The sequence below is a fragment of the Gymnodraco acuticeps genome, unplaced genomic scaffold, assembly GCF_902827175.1.
Source record: "Gymnodraco acuticeps unplaced genomic scaffold, fGymAcu1.1, whole genome shotgun sequence".
Lineage (NCBI taxonomy): Eukaryota > Metazoa > Chordata > Actinopteri > Perciformes > Bathydraconidae > Gymnodraco > Gymnodraco acuticeps.
Genome location: NW_022990224.1, coordinates 1,421,323 through 1,448,019, shown reverse-complemented (window position 1 = coordinate 1,448,019; position 26,697 = coordinate 1,421,323). Strand labels below are relative to the sequence as shown.

Sequence of the window (26,697 nt, the reverse complement as noted above, 5' to 3'; positions counted from 1 at the left end):
TTTTTCAATTATTTGTATTTATTTCATTACATGAATGTTGTCTTCATTTCATTCTGTGAAGAAAAACACCTGTGTACATGTCAACCTTTTGGTCAGTGTTTGTTTGTTTTGAAAAAGTGAGTGGGGATGAAGTATTAATTGGTACTATCTCATTTAAGTCAAATTTAGTTGTCAGTTAATTTCTTGGTGTCGTGAAATCTTGAATGTCATTTTACCCTCACTCATCCTGCTAAAAACAAGAAAATGATACAGAAATGAACAGTTTTACCCTCAATTTGTTATATTTGTTTGAAGACCACTCACCTACACATGACTCCCCACTGGCGGAAAACAAACCGTTGTCATGGTAGCCATCACGGCACTCACAGTGGTACCAGCCGGGCAAGTTGACACAAGTGGATTTACTATCACACTCGACAAAGCCGTCCGCACACTCATCTATATCTGAGGAGAGAGGAGAAGCAACAATAAGACATCCACCACCACCATCGTGTTGGATTGGAAATATGCTCTTTACACTGAATAAGCTATCGAGCTCCATTCTTGCCTGGTAGGCATTTTCAACACTGACTGATTTATAATTGATAAAACACCGTGTCTAGCATTTGAGTGAATCTAGTTCTGTAGGCTGTATTGATCAAGTATAGTTGAATACCCAGACAAGGACATCTACATCAATAGAAGACAGCAGGAAATGAATGATTATAATGAAAAACAGAGATTTACCAGCTTGTTTTTTGAATTTGAGATGACAGTAAAAATCCTACACTGTTTAATCCTCCAACATGTGGAGGCAAACAAATACATCCTGAAGTATGCACCTTTGAACTTTGCTTGGACTTTCTGTGAATTGTCTATGAAGTGACGTGCGGAGAAGCTAAGCAAAGGGCTTTAACACACCTTCACACACATCCTGTGGGTGGTTGTCAATAGCTTGGCTCCACTTAGAGATATCATTGACTCTGCCTCCTCCTTCAGTTCTTGTCTTCAATGAAAGACTTTGATTACACGTTCTGACATTCCTCTCTCTGTATTTTGTTATTTCTCCCCATTTCCTCTATTCAGCTTTTTTCCTCGGTGTGTCCTTGTTTCACTCACTTCTCCATTGTGTTGAAAACAGGGCAACATTGAACCCTTTCATTTGAACGAGCAACTTTCCTGCAAACATCCACCGAGAACAAATCAACATCATTTCCAACAATGAGCATAACAGAGAGACGGATCACTCTGATATTTCAGCTAACATTTAATTAAACTAAGGGTCGGGGGGGCCACACAAGAGCGGAAATAAAGCCTGTTATTACACAGGGCTAAATATGTGAGGCCCGGACATGCACCGTGATTGAATGTGTCTGTATAGTCGGTGATGGCTTCTTTATGATTGTGCATGATGCTCTGCTCTCATTATGAAAATGGCAGTGTGCCGCGCCTGACCTTCTCCACCACTTCCTGCACCGTTACTCCCCACAGAGCGGCAGGCAGACGGCCTCATGGTCCCCACCGCCCAGGCAGTAATGAGATTAAGATCTATTGGCTAATGAGCCCTCAGCTTTTTAATAGAATTTCAGCAGCAGATTAACCGTTGATTAAATGTCCTGCAGATTAGGGATTTATCTATTTAAAAATGACCCGCATTGGTCTGAGTAGCAGGTTTGCTATACATTCAATGTTCTGTATTTTTGTGTGACAGACTTTAAAGCAAACCCTCGTGTTTCATTAAGTATCAGTTCGGTGAGAAAAGAGCATCTAACAACAGCAATTTGGAGTTAAAAGGACACTAGTAAAAATCATGACTTATACTATACTATCTTTGAACATTATTATAAATGATCCCTACTCCTGAAGAGAAATATCCAGTGCTCTTTGTTGCCTGTGAATTTCAGCGTGATAAAAGTGCAGGGACATTTAGGGAGAGCTGCATGAGGCTTATTGCCTGTATATAAAAGAAAACAAGCTGAATGTGTTCGTATCATCATCTCCTCCCCAATAAGGCTGTGTGAAAATTGTTCAAAGCACTGCTCAGCAGTCAGATACTATTTATACCAGACACTGATGGTGAGGTAAGAATCTAAATATATTTAAATGGGTTATTTTTAGTCAGTTTTCATTCAGTTGTTTTAAAAACTTGACTGTCTGGCTACAAAAACTGTGGGTTACACCCTCAACACAAGATGTATTGTTTTCTCTTTTATCTGAGCCAAACCTGTCGGATACAATTACTGCCCAACACTTTCCAGCCTGCAGTCAAATCAACTTTTAAAGTGCTGGATGGAAAAAGTCACTGTTGTCACACCTTGGTTGGACTTGACAAGATTGAATGTGTGAGGTGCAACAAGGATACAACACGCTAGCAAAAGTCTCGCCTTCTCTTTTGTCATGTTGCATAAATGGTAATGCGGGATCATTGTAATTAAAATAAAAAATGACAATTAGACAAAGGCGCTGCCTGAAAGCTCACTCCGCTAAATCCTGAGGCTTCTGCTTTTAAGAAATGTGGATTTCGCAGTGTTTTCCCATGTTGGATCATGTTGTGTTTTCTCCACTCTATGTGCTAGAAAAAAGAGTATACAAACAAAATAAAAGCTGGCTCTGTCTCTATCTCGTGGAGAGGTCAATGCCACGGAATGAGGAAAAGCGAGGAAACTAAAAGAGAAAAACCTACACTAAGAGAGGAGGATGTGCTAGATTAAGAAGAAGGAGGAGGTAGAGTAGGAGGCAGGAAGAGATGGAGGAGGAATAAGCGAAGGAGGAGAAATGAAGCGTCGATATGAGACACACTGCAGTTATCCTTCTCGTTATCCTGAGTGGCAGCCTGGAAACAAGGGCTCTATTAAAGCCGCTCTCTGAGGACAAGTGGACGGGCTTTCCTCTGCACCTCCTGGGCTTGTTACGCCACTCTGCCATGACCACCCTCCCCCTCCTCTTGTTGTTCACCCTCTGCCTTCAACTTTCCAATGTTCCCTTTTTCACTTCGCCCTGTCCATCTCTGTTTTAAAGCTGAGGCAATAACTGAGGTGCCCTCATCATCACCTTTCCCCATCCCTGCAGTTTCCTTTCTCTTTGAGCAGAAAAAGGAAGAATTGAGAGTTGCCCTTTTCTCTTCACCCCTCCCTTTCATTGTCCCTGCTCCCTCCGACCTCCTCACTTTGTCCTCGTTTCCTATTCTGATCCTGGACAGGTGAAGTTCTTTGCTTTTACCCCTTCTTTTTATCCTTGCCTTCAATATTGTAGATTCTCCCGTAACGTCTTTTATCTTCTTTGACTGACAGATATATCCGAGGCTTTAGGTGCAGTACTTCTGCTTCAATGTTAGCGCTGCCATACACATGTCTCCCGTATGTAACCTAATTCAAATGTATTTCAATTTCCATAAAGGTCTACCTGATAATCCTAATAGGCTCCAGCAGGAATTCCACTCAGGCCATCTCTGGATCCCAACTGAACCATTCCTCCTGCTCCGAAGTCAAATGCCAATTGACAAGAAACGGATTTCAAAGTGATCTCAATTGTCCATGTCAGATCACGTTTGTTAAGACGGCTGAGAAAAGGCTGCAGCACCTTTAAGTCGATAACAATGTGTACAAAGCTTTTGTCGGCGTGGACGTGACACAGAGATAAGGTAGGAGATGGATTCCTGAACCCTGCTCTTTTATGTACAGTAAAGTGTAATGGAGTGATTGTCACTGGTCCTCAGTCTTCATTAAGAGAAAGAGCAATCCAAGTAATCAATCAATCATCATGAATCCCGAGGCAAATTGAGTTACACACTGGGTTCCTGAAGATAAAACAGGCACTGGAACGCAAATCCATATCTGCATCACTTGAGTGGGAGAGTGGATGAGTAATCATGGTAAATTGGAAACGAGCCTTGTGAACAATCGGTAGCTGCGAGCGCATACAGAATGCAATCACTCTGTATCACTTACCTATAGCTGTACAACTCCTCCCTCTGAAGTACAACTTATATCACCATCTTTATAACATTCTTCCACCAATAAATCATGCAAAAGAAAACTATTGTTTCATGTTTTGAAAGAGGAGTTTTTACGGAGATATTAGAAATGGTCCATCGGTGAGCAGGCCTGAGAGTGGGAGGATGGATGATTGACAGCTGGAGCAGCAGGGGCACCAAGACACAACAAACCTCTGCTGGTAACTGCTATCTTCTGTTTATATAAGCCAAGGAGTCGTGTTAGCAGCGACATTTCAAGCCGCACTTACAACGGTTACCTTGCTGGTGAGCACAGTGCACTACTTAGCAGCTATACAGAGACTGATATCTCTTCAACATGTATACTTCAATGTGCTATATCTGTATCGCCATTAAGACACCACGCTGGCTAAAGTCTGTAAACTGTGCATTTTTCTTGGACTGATTTTGTTTGGGAGCATACAAGACTGTGTCCATGATTGTAGATAAGAAAGACTTTTACTATGAAGTTAATGCAGGTTGCAGTTCAAAGTCTTTTTGTGTTGTTTATAGGCTCTCAGTCTCACTGTAAGTCAATAATACACCCAGGAGATACACTGGTTTATGCAAACACAAGTGTCTACATGCAAAGAACAAACACTCCATCTGACAGATGAAAACATAGATGCTTGCAACAACAACAACAAAATATGACTTGACTTTTAGATACTGATTTACCTCCAAAGGGTACAGTACATGCAATCTACACGGCAGATCTTTAGGCGGCAGCACAGGAAAACATGCAGTTCAATTTCCATTGACCTTTAAAACAATGTATCTGTCGAGTGTCCGGTTGGGTTTGCTGCAGTGCAGCAGCTACAGCAGAGCGCTATCCCTGGGAGATGTGTCCTTTAGGTAGAAGCAGCAGGTTGCACCGAGCTAAATGACAGCTCCGGCCATTAGCAGGGCCTAATTAAGACACACTAATTATGGGTGACTGAGTGAGGGCTTTGTAAGGCCGTCTCTAAATAAATAATGAAAACATAATCACTGTGCTTAAACAAGCCGCTTGAGCTTCAACAGTCACAGACCCCTAGGCCTTGTGGGTAAATCGTGGAGCAAAGGCAAGAGAAAGGGAGAGCTGTGGCAATGCATCATGGGAGCTGTCAAGAGGAGAACAAAATTAATATGGTTTTAAATATTCACTACCTGAGAGTCGGGTGGGAGGCGCCCAGGGGAGACATCAACTGTGATGAGGTTGTGAGGTTTGTTTCCTCTCCTACCATTTTGTAATACACGCTGTGGCCCTCGCTGTTTAAAGTTATACAACAGTCTTGTGTCCTGTGCATTTTAACCCAGACTAAGCCTGCACGTGTAAGCCGACATTTATCTGCTTGTTCCATCTGTCTGTCTTAGTGTTTGGCTGTCTGTTTCTTTGTCAATATGTTGTTTTGTCTATCTTTCAGTCAGCAACATCGACTCTGTGTTTTTATCTAAAACTCTGACAAGCTTTCTGGAGCTCCACATCAATGTAAATGAGGTCTGAGGGAACAAATTGTTTGTCTGGCCCTGTTCAGCTCTCTAGTCGATATGCCAGCATGACCTCGGGGCTCCACAGTCCTTTTCTCTCAAAGTCTCCTCATGAACTCAATGAAAACCAAATTGTCTCCTCCCATCCTCCTCATATTCGTCTTCATTGCTATTTCTTCTGTTCCATTTTTAAATCTCATAATAAATCGTCTTCTTTTTTGGTCCCTCTTTTCCTCTCTTCTTATCTCCTCTGCTATCACCCAACAATTAAATACCTTCTCCTTTCCTCACTTATCGTGTGCTGTTGAAAATTTCGTTTATCTCTTAGGTCTTTCCTTATAGAGCTGTAAAGTCAGAAAAAAGGTGGCAAAAACGAATTTATTATTGAGTTAAATATGGAAGCTCTGATGAAAAGGCCCCGTTTTACCCGCATAAACAAAGCGCTCCTTTCCTTAGATCACGTCTCTTTATGAGCATCTCACTTTGGAAGAAGTGTGCTGCTAAATGATCTCGACTTGAGAAAATGAATTTTTTTACTACCAATAAAACATCAATTTACAGTGTAGGTGTAACATGCCAGGCAGGGGTCCCTGGTGATGCTTGTGAATATAACCCTCCAGGAGTGTGTAGGAGTCACACATCCAAATTGCATCATTAACACCAAACATCAAATCTTTCCCTTTCTCCTTGTCCTCACAAATCTTTGTTGATGCTAAACTAGCCTACGTGTGATTCAGTGCGGCTGATGATAAAAAGTGCTTTTGAGGACATGAGATTGTAGATGAATTAAAAGATGAAAGGAGAGGTGTCCATCCTCAGCATCTCCCTTAAGCAGCCCAAAGCGTCCTCTGAGAAGTTGAAGAGGCCATCCAAGGACGCCAGAGATGGCCATTAGTAACATAACTGACAGCAGTGACAGAGGATTTTAACTGGTGGCAAAGCACCATAACAAGTTTAGAGGGGCTTGAAAGGAGAAGATAATGAGCTGAAAATAAAAAGAAATACAAACTCTACCTCCCAATTCATCTCATAGGAGCGGTTCAGAAATTCAGTCAACAAACGCGTCTGGGGCCAGAACAGAAAGGGATGTTCACAGATGTTCTGTCCAATTATTTCACGCAGGGGCTATGGGATGGTAGAACATTTTTACAGTCCTTTTCCTAAAAGAAAGATATAAAAGCTAAGAGGATCATCAAGCCCTTGTTTTAAATCTTCTTACATTTCTGAGGAATTTTTTTGAAAGCATTGTAAAAAAACACTCTTTCTCCTGCTGACACATCTTTATGATGTAACTGCAACATGTTTTATTTAGTGATAACTGCAATACTTTAAACTGTGTTTAAAGTGGTCTTTTATGCAACATGAGTGAAGATCTTTAAACAATAAATAAATAAATAGCCCTGTAGGGGTATATACTGTAGAGGAGATGGAAATGACTAAGGACAAGACGAATATCTCTAACCTCTTTTTCAGGGAAACATTTTTAAAATCATTGATTTGCATCAAATGGTCATGACTTGTGCATGATTACACCTGTCTATTCCCATTACCATTCTTATGTTCATTGGTTATGCAAAGGCACCCACAGCAAAGGTATCCAACACAACCTTCACAGTGACGACTACTCTTTGACAGGTTAACTTGGAGAGGGTCCGAGTCCGACCCTTGTCAATTAACTACAGGGGTCCCTCAGGGCTCTGTCCTTGGTCCCCTCCTCTTCACCTTGTACACAAACTCGCTTGGATCAGTCATTAGCCCGCATGGTTTTTCTTACCACTGCTACGCTGACGACACCCAATTAATTCTGTCCTTTCCCCGCTCAGAGACCCAGGTCGTCGCACGCATCTCTGCTTGTCTAGCAGACATCTCTCAGTGGATGTCTGCTCACCACCTCAAGCTCAACCTTGACAAAACTCAACTGCTTTTCCTTCCGGAAAAAGATTGTCCCACTCTTGACCTAACAATCAACATCGGCCCCTCTGTTGTTTCCCGACTCAGACAGCAAGGAATCTGGGTGTGATCCTAGATAACAACCTGTCCTTCACCGCAAACATCGCTACGACAACCCGCTGCTGCAGATACACTCTTTACAACATCAGAAGGATATATCCCCTCCTGACCCAGAAAACGACGCAACTTCTGGTCCAGGCTCTCGTCATCTCACGCCTAGACTACTGCAACTCCCTCATGGCTGGTCTTCCTGCATGTGCCATCCGACCTCTGCAGCTCATTCAGAATGCAGCGGCTCGTCTGGTCTTCAACCTTCCAACATTTTCCCACACCACACCGCTCCTCCGCTCACTTCACTGGCTTCCAGTAACTGCTAGAATCTACTTCAAGACAATGGTACTTGCGTACCATGCTGTGAAAACACGTGGGTTTGCTATCCTGGCTCCACAATGGTGGAATGAGCTCCCCATTGAAATCAGGACAGCAGAAAGCTTACACATCTTCCGGCGCAGACTGAAAACTCATCTCTTTCGACTCCACTTCGAGCGATAGAATTACTAACAAAAAATTGCTAACAAAGCACTTATATACTAATAACGGACTGGCTTATCTAAAGCCAGTTGAGTAGCACTTGAAATGTTTTGGCTCTATGAAACCTGATGTACTGTACTTATATGATTCTGTTTTCTTCAAGTTTTGTATCGTCTTGGTCGAATGCACTTATTGTAAGTCTCTTTGGATAAAAGTGTCAGCTAAATGCAATGTAATGTAATGTAATGATAGACAGGGGTGTAAGCTACAGGATGTGGCTACACTAAATTAATATACAGTACTTTCATTTAATCCGTTTTTATTTTTGTATCTGTTTTGCACCTCCTGATCTTTTGTGTTCTCTTTTTTATATCCCCTCTTTTATTATTGTAGTGTTATTTGCTACCAGTTTTTTTTAAATCATCCTCACAATTGGAAGCTAAATAACTCTTTCATGTAACTTATTAAATGTTGCAGCTCTGATTGTGTGCTTTATGTTGGGCTAAATTAACATAATGTACTCAAGTTTCTATTTCCTTTTTTTTCATTCATGCTTTGCATTTATTAGAGGCATAGGTTTATTAAGTATCTATAACGGCTAATGTAAAGTTATTATAAATTGTACCCTTTACGATGGACAGCGAAGGTTAAGTAGCATTTATATTTGCTCTTGAATGCTCTTTTTAGACACACATTTAAAATGTATTGAAACCTCGTAAATCTATATTGAGATATAATGCCTGGGGCAAAAATATTGGGCAACATTTCTGTGGAGAGGTTCAAGTCACAAAATAAATTACATGGAGCATGAAAACCAAATTAAATGGAAAACATATATGACTGAAATATAAAACAAAATGGTGTCAATTTCAACAAGGTATTGACTTGAGCTAATCAAATAAATGTATTTGTTGGTGATCAATCACAATATAGTAAACTCACTCATTTGATCCGGCATTTGAGCATTAGTAGGTAAAACAAAAATCAATTTGGGCTTCAACACACATTCAGTTTTTTACTTTCCATCATTCTTATAAGTATAGTAGCACATTTTTATGCTGGATTTCTCCAAGACAGGGAAGAAAATGGACTTCCATTTCGATGAAAAATAAACCTCATATTACAGCTTTTGGCCATCTCTCACAAAAGCCGTATAAAGAATGGAGCTAGCCTGAGGCAACCATATTGAAAATGCGGCATGTTCGGGGCACACATTACATGGCTGGCCCTGCGTACATTTATATCCCCGTATGAAGTGTATGTGCCCTGCTGCAGCTGGGCTCTGCATAATTCATGATGTGTCAGAGTTCTCCACTAGCTGGTGTCCGTCTGTCAGAAATGCGTGTCCCCTGTCCCTCCCCATCCTTTCCCCCTGAATGGTAATGACAAACCACCAAGCGCACACACACAGTCACTAAAAAGACCATAACAAATATTAACACACACTGTACAATTACAGACTACACATATTTACAGTACAACACATCGACGTGCGACAATCCATATGGGACGGCAGGTTGACAATGTGGAAAACTGTTAGTGTCTTCTCTTACGGAAATGTGTGTGTGCTCGTAGGTGTGTGTGTGTCTATCCGCACTGACTTGAAGCGCTCCTGTTCGGTGTCTTATGACAGGCTGTCAGTCTGCAGCAGCAGGAGTGGTGGCGTCCCGGGGGAGGCCTCTAAAAGCTCGCAGGGTTCTGGGGGTGGGGAGCTCAGACTTAGTGAAAGCTTTTCCATGTTCATCCAGCCAGCTCCGCTTCTCCTCCGCCTGCCGCACCGACTCCTCCAGCCTCATTCCGCATCCAAATGCAGAGAAAAACTCACTAACCCATGGCCCCTCACCACCCATCTCTCTTCTTGCATTTTCCATTCCATCGCCGCATCTGTCAGTTTTTCCCCCAACATCTCTGTATCTTCCTTTCCACTTCACCCTCCTCTCAACCCCCCCCCCCCCCCCTGGTCGTTACTGCTCTTCCTCTCCCTCTTCGAGTCACTCTCCTCCTACATCTCCATCTCTTCTCCCCAAACTACTGCGCTCATCGCCCCTCCTCCTTCCCGTTCTACCCACCAGTAGAGCAGAATATCCAACAGTACATTAACCTCCATACATCTCTGTGAGCTCCTCCAGTCGACACTTGCCACAGTGGGAGCTCCTGTCAAGCTGTGAAGAGACAATAAGACGGACTCCCCCTCTCACACTGAACGACTGCTGAAGTCTCTAAATGCTGCCGGAGGCTTTGGTCCTGTAGCATGGGACCCCTGACGGTGGAACTGGACTACAAAACCTTAAGGAAAAAATAAAACACAGGAGGATGGTGCTGAAGCTGTCACTGATTCTGATGTGATAGTTAGAGAGGAGGGGCAAAGATGTACACACTGAAGCAGCAGCTGTGGTGACAAACATCTTGTCACCTGAGGCATATGAAGCGTGCGAGAGACTGTGCTCGCATGTGAGGGATTGTTTGTGTTCCCCAAACCCCAAATTCTAATCAGCCTCAATGATAAGTAGCGAGGAATGTAAAAACAGACTGGTCCCTGTGCAACCAACTTTCATCCCCTGATGCCAATATGGTGTGATTAAGGAAGAAATGTCTGTATTTATGGAGAAGAAACATTTTTGCAACAAGATGTTTCTAGTCACATTTTTGGTTTTGGTTTACCAATGTTACAGTAAAACTAATGTTTTTAATTTATTGGACTCCACTCAACGGGGGTAAATTGATATTCAGTTTTGAGGCTCATCTCATAGCTTTAAGGGTTCACATTTAAAGGGACAGTTTACAATAAACAGTGGGTTGACTGTTGAAATTAGAAAATGGATGCCGCCCTCATATTTGTACATTAAATATGATACTGTAGCCATGAAGATAGATTTCAAAGAATGGTAAGATGTGACTTCCTATAGCCTTCACTGACTCCACACATTATACCCCGAAAACAATTGTATTCTATAAACATCCAAGATATAACTTTCAGGGAATAATTTCCATAGATGTTTACCTTTTGCCCTCTGACGCAGATGCCCAGCCTTGGGCAGCATGCTATCTCCCTAAGGAGGGGCTGCCCTAGCATTTTGTTGTTGTTACCAGTTTGTGACCGGGCAACTCTCGGTCAGAGATAGTTATTGTTGTGGGACACCTGGAACACATCCTTCTCGGGGTTGTAGATGACCTCGAGCCATAAGCGACAACAAATGTGATTCAGTGTCCCTCAGCTGTTTAGTCTATCTATTGAAGAATGTTGATTATTAGACTCTGAACTAGTTAAAACATCGAGCTACAGGAGGGTTCTTCAGAATTGATTGTGGCATCTCAACCGTTGTGTTCAACTTGTGGCCCGTGACATGTCTTGTGAATTCTCCGGCCGAAGCTCCAAATAAACCGTCAGTGTTTGCCATCAAAGCTCCAGCTCTCCTCGTGTCTCTCTTTGAGTCCTGACTCCAATTGCTTCAGAAGTTTCCCCCACAATAATGTGTTATGTTAATGTTAATCTAAGAGATGTTTTACATTTGGAAAGAGCAAGGCTAGCTTTTTTTTGCCCTGCTTTCGGTTGTGTCTGAGAAGCTACTCTGTTGCCTTGCTCTAAGATCAAATTTGCGTCTTCATTCAAAATTGTATTTTTGTATTGAATGATTTGCAATTAATTTAAACAGTACATTTCCAAGGATTTATTATACTGTTGGACTGCAAAATACCTGGTGAAAGTGGGGAGCTACTATATTTCTAACATTTCAGCAGTATGATTGAAACAGAAAGGACAATGGTGTAATATATCAATAATACCTATGGTTGATACAGGTTGATTTGAATTACATTTTTAATGTTGTGAGCACAATAAACACCATTACATTCACCTACATAAATTGGGGTGAAGGCAGCTTTCTCAAAGACAGAACCAAATGTATTTGCACGGCTAGATACAGCTACCATTTGTTTTTTTCCCAGAACTTCAAATGAGATATCACATAGATAGAAAACAAATAAGGAAGTGCTTCTTGGATATGAAAGACATGTTACACAAAGGAGATGCTCCTGATGCATTTCAATCAAATGAAAAATTATTCAAGAAAATGTGTCTTCATTTTCGTGATGAAGTATTATTATTCATCCTTTACAAATAAACTGTAACAAAGTATATATATTTAACACTGCCATTAGGGAAATGAGGGAGACAAAAGAACAAATTCACTTGTCTATGTGAGATTGTTTGACCCTGAGTAGGACTTGGCTCCGCAGCTACGTGTTATTACGTCTTATTTTTCATGAAGTCATTATAATAAGGGCTTTTTACATTCTATACTTTAACGAATGCTTTGACTTTCAAGGGAATTAAATCCCTTTGTATCCTCTATTTAAGAAGAAAAACCTTCCTCAAATCTAACCTTGATATGACTGATCTGATGCAAATGGAAGTGTGAAAAACAAACCTACTCTGCTACAAAGTAATTTCTCCTACAAAACATTTCCTAATTTGTAGAGCTTTTGAGATACCGAGAGATGAATAGAATCACCTTGGACTAGGCTGCGGTACATTTTGAAGAATTCTCCTTTGACTGACTATTCAATGACTGTTCTTTGATACACAGGGACACTCACAAAAGAGAGTGAGAAAGAGACAAAGAGAGAAAGGCAGGGATCTAAAACACTATGGAGGGTAATGAAATGTGTGATTGCCTGGACCGTGCCATTACTAAGGGACGAGGTCCTCAGAACCCTCTCTGCTGCAAAATGGGGAGGAGGATAAGTCATTATGGTTAGGTGTTAACACACATTCTCAGTGGCTACACACACACACACACACACACACACACACACACACACACACACACACACACACAGACACACACACACACACACACACACACACACACACACACACACACACACACACACACACACACACACACACACACACCACACACACACACACACACACACACACACACACACACACACACACACAGACACACACACTAGCCTTCCTCAGCATCCCAGAGCAGCACCATGAGGAAATTCATTTACTTTAAGACTGGCAGTAAAAAAAGACGCCTCGTAAAAAAGGGTCCTTTATGTGCAATCAATACCTGAACCAATGAGCAAGGCAGGGAGGCTCCGTTTGCTTCACCCCAACACAAGCACACACACAACTGTCATGACTTGACTTTATATTAGCTCGGCCGCTTGTCTCCTCAAGGACACGCCGCCAAAGGTTGAAACGGGTTATGAGAAAGGTTCTGCTGCTGTAGATAAGACATATGGTGCACCTAGTACAACCAACAGGATTACAGCCTTTCTTGGTTACCTTAAATCACCAGCACTGCAGGGGAAAACACACTGAACAGAATCTAAAGCCCCGAGTCTTATCACAGCATTGACATATTTCCATGCAAGAGAGCGAGCAGTGATACGGTCTTTGCTATAAACACAGGCCGACTTAATACTCAGTTAGGCTATCATGCACTATCAGATGTTTTGCATGAGGAGTTTGTGCAGTTGTAATTTGTTTGTGGTACGGAGCCTATATGAGGAGGAATGCCACAATGATTAATGTTGGTTGTGATATGAGGTGATTCCCATACTGCTGCAGCTGCAGTTCAAATCCTCCATCAGGCCTTTGGAAGAGGTACAAGCCTATTATTCACCATGGAACCCGGATCCACACAGTCACACACACACACACACACCGACGAACACACAGCCACAAATACATAGAAATAAACACACACCGGGAATAAAGCAGAGCGTAAGCACAGGAAACATTTCAGCTCTTTTGTTGGGACAACTAACAAATATAGCTATAAATATATATAAAGATATGCCAAGATAACTAAATCTTTGATCTTAAGTTCCCTTCAGCAGTGATCTAGCTTCCCCTTCGTCCTTTTTTTGTTAGATTTTATCTCACTTTACCTCTTCTTCCGTTTTTTTGTCAATTATCGCACATTCAGCTATAAGTCTTCCTTGAGCTATTTTTGAGGAAGGAAACGTAGGAGTGCAACTAAAATAAACTCGTACCTGTCTCGCATCTCTTCCCAGTAAATCCTTGCTGGCAAACGCAGTTGTTAGGTGAGACGCAGGTTCCCCCATTCTGGCACAATCCGTCACACATGGCTAGAGGTAGACCAGAGGAGAAGAGCCATTACTCACAAAGATTAACGACCATTAACTATGTAATTAGACCAGCAGTAGCATATGTATTTGCATACAGAATAAGAGCTAATTTGGTGGTGTGATTCATTACATGCTCTCACGATATTATTTTGCATGATTAATGCATCTCACCAAGGTTAATTTAAAATGTTCATTATCAATGTGAAGAATGTTGGTTAATGTATCCCCAAAACACAGAGATGTCATTGAAGCTGACAGAATACAATTGAAATAAATTAAATATATGCACCATTATATGCTGCTCCCCAGAGTAAGAAGTAGTAAGAAAAGATGCTCTATGCAGTGGTAGCAGTATCACAGAGTGCTTTACATTTTGTTCAAGGGGCTATTCAGTTCTGCGAATCAGTCGATTTACAGAAAAATGTGAAACTATTTTGATTAACAACTTCTGGAATTCTTTCTTATTCAAAATAAAACTGAATCATTTAAGGTTTTGGCCTGTTGTCTGCGTCATAGAACAGATTATACAAGTATACTGGCGATAACAAGTCAACTGATTTGTATGTGTAAAATCAGCGCTTCTCCTTTAAATAGATTTCTAATGAAGGGATTAATTAACGACCTAAGGCCAAGTCGATTTTCCAGTAAGAGCAGAGATTACAAATAGGACCAAACACAGAGACAGGCACTCAATAAACCCGGGTCACTGAAGGCGTTTCACCGAATGCAGGTGACACTGGACCACAATACTCTTGGTAGTGACATGGACCTGAACATGTATGTGATTTTGGAACAGCTCAATAGAAAGATTGTTAGTTGAGACATTTTGCAGGAAACTCCTACATTGTTTTGCATGATTACACTGTTAAATTCATGACGCTGAAAAAAGGTCTGGTACCTTCAAATATCCTAAATTACGAACATATGTTCTTTGAAAACTGAGATCACCAAGTAAACAACTAGTGTAGAGCCTTATATGAAGATCACTTTAAATAAAAGAGAATGTTATGTGTACAGTTAAGTTGCAGTACATAACAATAGCTTTAGAAAAGGCTGTGTTTAATGGTCTCCCTGAAGACAAAAGACTGTGTGATTTACATTTAGAGGAATCCATTTCATGTTTTATTGCTCATTATATGATCATTTTACTACAACACGTTTGAGTAAAATCCCTTATATTTATGGTTAATTCTTCTGGATGGATGATTCTAAAAACCTTCAGTGTGTTTTTGGAGGTAACATTCTTGGTGGCTGACTTTATTGGGAGAGAAGACATAGGTTCAGGAGGCTGAACTCTCTCCCTTCCCTCCCCCTCTGGACTATAACACCCCACACACACTCAGAGAGTATCACACACCAAAAGAGATTGAAGTGACTGTTATTTTGTATATTGATTGTTGTGCTTTTATCTTAATGTGTGCATATGTATAAATGCGTCTGTTGATTGTGTATATATAGGATATATATATTGTATACATATTTTTATATATATTTGTATTTGAGATTGTAGGAAACGGTATTTCGATCTCTCTGTCTGTACACACAAACTGAAAGATTGACATTAAAGTTGACTTTAACTTTGACTTAAAGTCATGAGTTGCAATGTGGTCTAAGAACAATTGGAGCTTACCTTTGCACACGGTCCCGTTGCCGGTGTAGCCCGGCTTACAGGAGCAGCTGTGGCCTCCGACCATGTTGAAGCAGAGGGCGTTCTCATCGCAGTTGTGGAGCCCGCTGAGGCACTCGTCATGCTCTGAAGACGTAAACACAACAGACGTCATTTCAAAAAACCCTCATATATAACTGTAACAGGTGGAAAAATGTAGCAGTGAAACTTGTTTTCTCATCTAATGTTCAGACGGTGTCATTATATTCACATCTGTACACTACTCTTATCAAGAAAATAACACTTGACTAAATAAAATGCTTATTTTACTTGTAAAAATGAAGAATGATGGCACCCAGCTGGTAATTTGTTTTATTTTTCAATCACGGAAAAAAAACATTTGAGACTCAGTCTTGGATTAAATGACTTGATAGTTAGACAGCTGCGAGTGTGGTACTAAGACATCAGTGACAAACAGCCGACTGGAGGATGAGCTATTTCTCCATCTCCCATTGCGATCTGTCATAATGAATTGTTTCAGATGTTTTGCAGTCATTTGGTGTTATTTTAGGCACAATGTGAACAGTCCCCATGATGAATCTGAGTTTTAAACTGAAAATAAACTCCTTCATTTGCACATTCATGTTTACATTAAAGAGGCATGTTGGTTTGGCATTCACGAGACATTGGCATTTACTTTGAATGTTGTACAATGCACAATTGGAAACTGAGTACAAAGAGAAACGTTTTTCTGTGAGTTTCACACAAGCATTAACAAAATATCCCTTTGGCACAATGAATCCCTTTCATTGCTGCGGCTGTGGCGTTAGTGATATGGTTTGTTATGGATATCCCACTGACAAGCCTGACTGATGGCTACAGCACATGACAACATACTGTATCCAAGTGGCAAACCAATCTCATCCCCTCTATCTGGAGACACTGAGGAAGCAAAATGTAATAAAGGTCTGGAGAATAATCTACTTTACTGCTAAACAAACCAAACAGTCCAAGAGAAAATATAGTTATGGTGCAAATTGAATAAAATAAATAAATCCAGTGTGGAAAAAGAGCAGAACATGTTAAAACTGCTGTAATGTGAGAAAAATGGGAGAGACGTGTGATAGACTTCATATACGGAGTAAAATAAACATTGTATTGACTTAAAATATATATAATTATATCATTTTGTGGTGTATAAATAATTCTAAATATGGAAATGGCACCATAAAGTCTACTGTAAACCCCCACATAAACGTTTAAAGGATTATAATACAAGGAGTGGGATTAGGAAGTTATGAGATGTACTGTAGTGTACAAAACAAACTAAAATAGTTTATTGTAATCTGTTGTTCAATGGTGGAATGTAACCAAGTACATTTACTTATGTACAATTTTATAATAATACTTCCTTTACTTGAGTATCTCCATTATATGCTTCTTCATATTTCTCCTTCACTTGATGTCAGAGTCTACATTTATACCAGCTTGAACATTCAAATGATTAAGATATTTATGCATCAATAATTATGAAGCAGAAATATACATTATTCTGATAAGGGATAATTGTGTATCATAAGTGATTTAACTTGTTGTACTTTAAGTATACTTTGGTAGTACTAATTTCACTTGAATAGGATTTTCAATGCAGGACTTTTACTTGTAACAGAGCATTTATTTTGATGTACTGACGTTATGGTAGTTTCTACAGGCGACTGTTTCCTAATGGTGGATACAACTTTATTTTAAAGTTGTCTTCTTGTCATTTTATATCCCACATCTTGTGTTACTTTTATAAGACTGCTGATAAGTACTCTCACACACGTCGTATTTTATTTTTTAAAGAATGAAACAATCATGTATCAATAGGCCTCCTAAAAGAATACATGTGATGCTGCAGTGGAGTTTTTTATGATTCCATCAGACCCCGGGTGTTTCCACTTAGCATTTTATTGTCAAGAAGCTGTGAGCCTCAGATAAATGTTATCTGATTTCTACAGAGGCTGCTAGATCTGGACGTTTACTGACCTGAAATGACATAATATGTAACTGTCAAAAGAGTGTCAGGAGTTCATATCCTGAATTACACAATATTTATTTTCATATTTTCTATTACCACCAACTGGATCACCTTTACTGCTGTGTGAAAAACATCAGGTAAATGTGTACAACCCTTAAACTGAAGTCAGACATACTGTGCTGCCTTACTGAACCCTTCTGATACATGAGTTTTAACATAGTGAGATTTATATTTCATTTTTATTTTAAATCCCTGCTGCAACAAAGATATTGTAACTGGAAAAACGATGGAAACCTCATATGATGGTGGCTTAAGACTTAAACGGAAACATGTAAAGAACGTGTGCATCATTAAATCCCCTTCCCTTGCTTTATGAACAGGAACCCTTAATACACACCCTTCCTCTGCCTCCGAACACAAAGGCAGATCTTTATCCCTATGAGACACACAATAGATGAATATTGTGTATTGTATTAAGGAGATTCACACAAATATTGCTTTCTGATGAGAACTTGCTTACCGAGCACCACGTCAGCTGAAATGCGGAAAACTTTCTGCACCCTCTTTTAACCTTCGTTAACCTTCGGAAACTAGTATTTCCCGGGGATGCAAAACATAAAACAAACATGAAAAGTATTTTGCAAAAGAGCTCTCTCTCTCTAACAGTGTTTGAGAAACATTTAGTAATTCAGCCAGACTATTTTTTCATGTTGTGTTATCATGAGTTTACAGTAGAGGGAGAACTTTCAAGGCTGTTGAAAGGACACTGAATCTCTTAGAGAAGGTCAGGATTCTTGAAAACACAAACACAAAGACTTCAGTGCTAATCTGGGGGCAACAGTTTGGACTGTTTCTCATTATTTTTCAGAATGTGTGGTCCATACTTCGCCTGGCAGGGGACTGAAACAAACTTCTCTCAACCATTTCCTCTTGGACACATTGTAGACACATTAAGCAAATATCAGGAACCTTCCACAACCACACACATACAATAAGTGTATACCTAGTTTTAGGGAATTTCTCAACAACTTGGGCACATGAAATGCGTGCTATTGGGAAAGACGGTGAGGACTGAGAGACGGCACCTGGAGAGTGAGAGGATCATACATGTGAATTCTTGTTGCAGGAGACCTGAGCTGCATCATCCATTTCCCTGCCATCATCCAATCCATTATATCTCCTGAACAGACCGTGGGGCTCATCCAAATTGAAAGTGACATTGTGATGAGCTCCTCCATCGAGGGGTATGATGTATGTGTGCATGTGTGAGAGATGGATTGAAGGGCACTTAGAAAGGGGCCTGCCGCTCTGCTCTTGTCGCTGCATCTCAAACATGCACACACACTCACTCTCACACACAAACACACCACACACACACACACACACACACACACACACACACACACACACACACACACACACACACACACACCTGCTGTTGGGCAGAATTAAAGTGTGCTCATGGGCATATAAAAACAGGAGCACAGGGGAGAGGAAAGAAAATGAGGTGAGGAGGGTTTTTTTCACAAGGTCCACATCTGCCAGAATCAGGAACAGCTATCCATCAGTGTGAATGTGTGAGTGTGTGTGTGTGTGTGTGTGTGTGTGTGTGTGTGTGGTGTGTGTGTGTGTGTGTTGTGTGTGTGTGTGTGTGTGTGTGTGTGTGTGTGTGTGTGTGGTGTGTGTGTGTGTGTGTGTGTGTGGTGTGTGTGTGCTTTGTGTGTGTGTGTGTGTGTGTGTGTGTGTGTGTGTGTTGTGCGTGTGTGTGTGATCACTCTGACCCTTGAGTTTTGAGTAGTTACTTGTTTTCTATTTATTAAGGAATTCAAACCAATTAAATGCCTAAAGTGTGTGTGTGTATGTGTGTGTGTGTGTGTGTGTGTGATCACTATGAACCTTGAGTTTTGAGTAGTTACTGGTTTTTATATTTATTAGGAATTCAAACACAAATTAAATTACCTAAAGTGTGTGTGTGTGTGTGTGTGTGTGTGTGTGTGTGTGGTGTGTGTGGGTAGTGTGTGGTGTGTGTGTGTGTGTGTGTGTGTGTGTGTGTGTGTGTGTGTGTGGTGTGTGTGTTGGTGTGTGTGTGTGTGTGTGTGTGTGTGTGTGTGTGTGTGTGTGTGGTTGTGTGTGTGTGTGTTGTGCTTGCGAGGTAGTTCCTAGCTGACTGCTGCCGCTCAGGCTGTAGACGGATAAACAATCAATTATGTTCAGCCTGTCACCAGGGATCTCTCTGGCCCTTTGTCCTCCTGCTCGACTCCCTCCACCTTCTGCCACAACAACACCAGCCTCAGACTGACCTGCGGCTGCTTTCCTGAAAACATTGTTGCCTCGACTAGAACTTCACAACACTGAAAAGCTGAAAGGACAATGATTTTATGATACGTACAGTATGTCAAGAAAAAAGAAGTCTGAAAGGGGATAGAAAAAATAAATAATAATAATTGGCAATATTGCCAGAGCATGAAGTTCTGATAGTATGTATCAATTATTTGAAGTCTGGACTTCATTTCACACTTTTTATCGACATTTTGTGGCAGTAATGTACTAAATAATTCAGGTAAGTGCCAAGAATGCAAGTAAAAAGGAAACTGAAAGCTGCCAAAAATGGAAAATGTATTATTAGTTTGGCTTAATAAATGTCTAATTAGGAATAAAATGTATTTAATGTGTTTATTACACTGATTTGCTAACAACAAAACTCCATAGGGCTCCTTACAATACCAAATACACCAGATGTTTCTTATTAGTTTCTTCTTCTACTGAGTCAGACTGCCGATGCAATTTCCTTCTTTGAACAGAATTCTTGAGGTTTCAGAAAAAGAGGCAAAGACTCTGTTTATCCAAATCCCCCCCATGCCATAGCCTTTGAGCTGTCAGGCTGAAAGTCTTCTTTCAGATCTCTGTTATTGTCGAACCTCCTGCTCCACCTTGGCTCCTGTCCATCCTTTCATCCCCTCCTCTGCCCAGCCCTCCCTCCACCGTTCTGCCACGGGGGCCCAGGTCTGGTTATCACAGGATTAGAAAATAGACTCACACCTTGCATACACACCTCAGGCCGAAGCGCACACATGCACATGTACACCTAGCACATTCGCACACCTCAGGACAGCCTTCTTTAATAACATTCAAAGGGTGAGCACAACCAATCCGCTACCTTTCATGGATTAGCTGCTAATCCCACAAAGCGGGGAGCACCTCAGGCCCTTTGGGGAAAAGACCAAGAGTAGAGGGGGTAGAAAGAGGAAGAAACTTGACCTTCAAGATCAAGGATAAAGTGCTAGTCAAAGAAAAGGGCAGAAAAAGTTAGGGATGTTTCCTTAGCCAAAGGCTCTCTGCCCTGTCAGGACATTTAGTACATATTTCATTTAACAAGTACATAAAGTCCACATGTTGCAGTCTACCCACCAGCTGGGATCTCGATGTAGAATATGGACTTCTGTCTGAGCTTGCTGACCCCCTGACAAGCTGAGGAGAAATATAACCAGCGGCTCCATGCTGTTTCGTCCAGGCTGAAAACTGCGGATCAGTCTTTTATATCCACTATTCTGCACATAAACACTGAGCCATGAAATGAACTACAGTCAACTTAATCCTCTTAGGCACACTGGTTCTCCACGCATCCCTGTAATGCATGTGGGAAATATGGCTATCAATACCAGGACATTGTTTCTGCTGAGTTTGCAACTCGTTAATTGGTGGAAGCCATTGAGGATGATAAAGATGCTCGTACATCATGTGAATGCACAAATGTCAATAGGTACTGATGGGGGGGTGGGTTTAATGTTTCCTTCCACAGCTGTAATATTTCTTCTGCGGGTAACTAAGAGGAATCAGCACTCCTTTGGACTCTTCAAACAGAAGCAGATGTTCAATCGCTATTAATAAACACTCGTTCCTGCAGCCACTAGCTTAGCACCTTCCTTTTTTATTGTCAATTACTGCAAATAAGAGATAGGACACGAAACTAGCATGTCAACATGATAAGAACAAGCACCCTGGTGTGTTTTTCAGGCTTTATTTTTTCATTCAAGGGACTATGAATGTTATTGTTGACACCTAATTTGGCTTTAATACATCTTTCGAATGGCTAAGAGGTGAAATGTGACTCTAATAGTGATTGTGGAATCAAGCATCCTCTGATGGTGGATATGTGGGAGCTGATAGTCTAAACTCTATGGGGAGACTGCGATGGTAATTTGACTGAAGCAGAGAAAAAGTCATTACATCAAGCCTCTGCATAAGCCTTGGTTTAATCACACAAATTGACTTTTATATAAGACGCATAGCTGTGTATTCCACCACAGTGACTTGAAGGCATTTGAATAGGGAACTACATAAAATATATGTGACACAGTTTAATCCACTGGGTTTGAGGGTATTAATCTTCATTGTGAATCTGAGAAATGAGCACACAGTGGAGGAAAGACAAATGAGTATAACAATACAACTTGCCCCGCAGCTCAGGAGATTAGAGAAAACATGGTGAGAGAAATTACAGAAGGTACAGTGGCTGTCTAAAGATAATAAAGAAAAAGACTGAGGTGCGCACGAGGTTTCTTTCTCTAAAGGAATCACAAGAGCACAAGAAAATAAATGAATGTGCATTTGTAATTGCCTTACATTTCTATTCCTGATCTCTAACTTTTTAAGGCTTTTTCAGAAACCTGCTCATAAAGACTCCCAAATCCTTAAACTATGCTCTATTATTTCCTGATTTCCATTGACAGAGGAAGAATAAACACCACAGGGGTCCCAGTGGAGCAGGAAAGGGGAGTTTTCAAAGTGTGTGCGTTGTGTTGCTGAGTCATATGGCTTTTATTCAACTCCAATGGCTCGGCAGGAAGGCTGCGGGTCTAAATCCGCCGGCGTTCAAACCCTTTACTCCGCCTGCCGCTGAATTAGTTTGCATTGGTGCAAATTGCTTTTTTAATTACTGACACTGAAGAAATGCAGCACAGGGCCACCTCTTTAGAGATGATGCCACACGGGAGCTACTTAGCAACGTGTTTCACAAGCTGCAAACAACTGCGGAGGAATGCGGCAGATCTGCCACTCATCACTGTGGAATGACATTGTGTTTACTCTACATCACATGTGTCAAACTCAAGGCCCGGGGGCCAAATAGGCCCTTGGTGGATTTAATTTCGGCCCCGCAGGATGATTTCGAATTACTATTAGATCTGGCCCGCCGGTATATTGCACGCACACACTCACTCCCCCAAGACCTCCGTGAGTCTGAGTCCCTCACTGTTCCAGTCCCGCCTCAAAACCCACCTCTTCAACTCTTTATCTATAAAGCCCCCCCCCTCTTAATCAACTTCCTCCTGACTGCTTTTCTGTTGTGTTTTGTTTCTTTTTGGCTTAGTCTCTGTTTGTTTGTTTTGTTTGTATACCCCCCCTCCCAAATGTAAAGCGTCTTTGGGTCCAGAAAAGCGCTATATAAAATTAATATTATTATTATTATTACCTTCACTCAATCCTGAGGGTTTCCTCAGCTCAGAGCCTGAGCCCAAACATTGATGAACTTGCACCCGAGATGAGATGCTAAGTATCTGCTTGAACTAGCATCACAGAGCAGCACACTGACTTTCAATGGATGTTTCCTTCTGCACTTTCTTTCTTGAGACAAGTTTGGATTTTTCTTTGAGGGAAATTGTTTTTTTGAAGCTGTTGTTGGCCTGTGGGAAAATGTAATCATAAGAAATGACTCTGGAAAAGCTGCAGATAGAGCCATGAGAAATGAATGCAACTGATTATTTACTGGAAGGGGAGCAGGGTAAGACCCAAAGGAGACTTTAGGCTACAGGAAGTTATAGAAATCAAGTCAAGACAAACAGAGGAGAACAAAACTTCACTTTATACGTGATTCAAAGATCCAACAGAGACTAAACTGAAACTCAAACAGAGTTTAATTACAAACGCAGCTAATGAGATAATGTCCCAAAGGATGTCAGGTGGTAAAAGCAAAGAATAAATAGGAGTTTCCTGCATTTGCCAAGATAACAAAGCCTTTACTTTGAAGAGAGCCTTTATAGGTGTCACGATTCTCATGTTATGTCACGTTTGTAGTTTTGTATGTTTGGGTGTTTGCTGTCATGTTTTCCTCCTGGGTTATTGTCTGGTCCTTTTCCCTGTGTTTTTCCTCCTGTCGTTAGTTTCCCTGGTGTGTCTAGTTGTCTGATTGTGTTCACCTGTTGTCCTTGTGTTTCTCCTCCCCTGCCCGGCTGTTTCTCGTCTCGTGATTACCCCTCCCTGTATTTAGTCTTGTTTCTTCCTGTGTTCAGTGTTGGTTCGTCTTTTGTTGGTGACTGAGTTCACCGGTGAGTGTTCTGTTTTGTCTGAGTTGGTTTCATTATCCTTGAAATAAAGGTTTATCAGAGTTATCTGCATTTGGGTCCTGCTTCCTTCACTCAACCGTGACAGTACGAACCAACCAGAAATGGACCCAGCAGATGATCCATTTGAGGTGGAACTACAACATTTTTCCTTTTATTTGGCTGGCTGCTATGATTAGTGGAAGGGAGCGTCCAGTGTTCTGCAGAAGGAGGCCGCTCTGGTAGAGGCGCACCGGTTGGCTATGGAGAAACCAGGCTTGGTAAAATTCTTACCTGGCTGGATTTTGAACTTCCTCTGGGTGTGTGATTTCCAGCGTGCTGACTACAAACGTCTCGGTGTGTTCCGTCTGGAGTCAACCAGTGCTTCTGCCCCAGTTCCTGCTCCTGTCCAGGAGTCGTTTTCTGGAACTCGTCTGGCTTTTGGAGGTCCACGGAGCCTTCAGGCGGCTTCTAAAAGAAGGAGTCGTAAGTCCAGGCTAGCAGCCCGAGCCCCAAGAGCCATGATTCCGGTCCCAGTTCTGGCCCCAGCGGCATGGTTCCGGTCCCAGCAACCAAGGTTCCGGCCCCAGTACCGGGCCCAGCAGCAATGGGAAAGTGTGCAGCAGCAGCTCCCCGAGGCCTGTCGGCGTACCGGCCGACTCCAGCTCCTCATCTCCTGTTGGCTCTCCAGCCGACGCCAGCTCCCCGTGTCCTGTCGGCGTACCGACCGACACAAGTCCCCTCTCAAGTCCCCTCTCGAGTCTCTTCTCGAGTCCCCTCTCAAGTCTACTCTCCAGTTCCCTCTCAAGTCTCCTCTCCAGTTCCCTCTCGAGTCACCTCTCAAGTCTCCTTACAATTCAACTCTCAAGTTCCTTCTCGAGTCATCTCTCAAGTCTCCTCTCCAGTCTCCTCTCAAGTCTCCTCACGAGTCCCTCTCGAGTCCACTCTTCAAGACACTTCTCAAGTCCCCTCTCGAGTCTCTTCTCGAGTCTCCTCTCGAGTTCCCTATCGAGTCCCCTCTCAAGACCCCTCTCGAGTCACCTCTCAAGTCTCCTTACAATTCAACTCTCAAGTTCCTTCTCGAGTCTCCTCTCAAGTCTCCTCACGAGTCCCCTCTCGAGTCCACTTTCAAGACACTTCTCAAGTCCCTCTCGAGTCCCCTCTCAAGACACTTCTCAAGTCCCCTCTCGAGTCTCCTCTCAGGTCCCCTCTCAAGTATCCTCTCAAGTCTCCGTTCAAGTTTCCTCTCGAGATCCCTCTCAAGTCTCCTCTCAAGTCACCTCTCAAGTCCCCTCTCGAGTCTCCTCTCAAGTCCCCTCTCGAGTCTTCTCTCGAGTCCCCTCTCAAGTCCCTACCCAATGTCCTGGTCCGTTGGAGGTTCCGCCGGGGTCCTGCCAACACTATGTCCTGTGCCGTTGGAGGTTCCGCCGTCTACTCTTCTGCCGGGGGTCCTGCCAACCCTATGTCCTGTGCCGTTGGAGGTTCCGCTGGGGGTCCTGCCAACTCTATGTCCTGTCCCGTTGGGGGTCCTGCCGACTACTCTTATGCCGGGGGTCCTGCCAACACTATGTCCTGTGCCGTTGGAGGTTCCGCTGAGGGTCCTGCCAGCTCCATGTCCTGTCCCGTTGGAGGCCCCGCCGACGATTCTTCTGCCGGGGGTCCTGCCAACCCTGTGTCCCGTGCCGTTGGAGGCCCCGCCGACTACTCTTCTGCCGGGGGTCCTGCCAACCCTGTGTCCTGTGCCGTTGGAGGTTCCGCTGGGGGTCCTGCCAGCTCCATGTCCTTTCCCATTGGGGGTCCCGCCGACATCCTCTTCCGTGGGGGATCCCACCGGCTCTGGTTCCTGTCCGGCCGACACCGGGTCCTGCCCGGCCTCAAGAGCTTTCCCGTCAGCGCCTTCCTGCCCGGCTTCCGGAGCTGTCTGGTCTTCGCCCTCGAGCCCGACCCCCTGAGAGCCGTGGTCTTCGCCTTCGAGCCCGTCCCCCTGAGTGCCGCGGTCTTCGCCCTCGAGCCCGCCCCCCTGGAGCCGCGGTCTTCGCCCTCGAGCCCGGCCCCCTGATGCCACGGTCTTCGCCCTCATGCTCGGCTTCCTGACTCTTCCTGCCGCTGCCTTCGCCCTCATGCTCGCCCCCTGAGTTTGCCCGCTGTGGTCTTCGCCCCTCCATGGACTCTACCTTGCCCCCGGGCTGTCCGCCCGAGATCCCTTCCGGGCCCTCCGCTGTGCTCCTGGGCTGTCAGCCCAAAACCCGTCCTCCAGACCCCCTCCACCCACCCTGACCTGGTGGCCCTAGTTCAGGATTTCTTGGTTCTTTAAAGTCAGTTTTCAAAGGACCTGTCCATGTACTCAAAAATTATGTATTTTTATTTTATTCCCTAAAGCTTTATATTCGCTCAATACAGAACCTGGAAACGTTGGAGGATTGTATAATTTTTGGCTGAGCTGTTATTGGGGTTTTGGGGTTAGGGAGGAATTACAATATTCATGGTCCAATCGCAGTAGTAAACTTAGTTTCAACTCTCTCTCCTTTGTTTCCTTTCATCTCTTAACTATCACTCTCTATGAAAGGCATTCATTATCCAAAATGATAATAATTTTACAAACAACATTTAAAAAAAACTAAATGTGTTAACATCTGTTTTGTACAGTGGTTTAGGCCCATTTGGGATTATCTCATTGTTACTTTGTTTTTCCCCAACAGCTCTTAATGTTTCTATGTTGTGT

The 26,697-nt window shown here is 42.5% G+C and overlaps 1 protein-coding gene across 1 annotated transcript in view; it reads right to left on the bottom strand.

Annotated features, from left to right (window-relative positions):
* The window catches only part of nell2a (neural EGFL like 2a), a 91,035-nt gene that overhangs the window by 11,684 nt on the left and 52,654 nt on the right, over nt 1–26,697 (bottom strand). The window contains exons 14-16 of the mRNA XM_034218737.1: nt 15,663–15,785; nt 13,937–14,032; nt 304–444 (exon numbers count right to left, since the gene is read on the bottom strand). Of these exons, the coding sequence (XP_034074628.1) occupies nt 304–444; nt 13,937–14,032; nt 15,663–15,785 (360 nt within the window). The remainder of the gene's footprint in view (nt 1–303; nt 445–13,936; nt 14,033–15,662; nt 15,786–26,697) is intronic.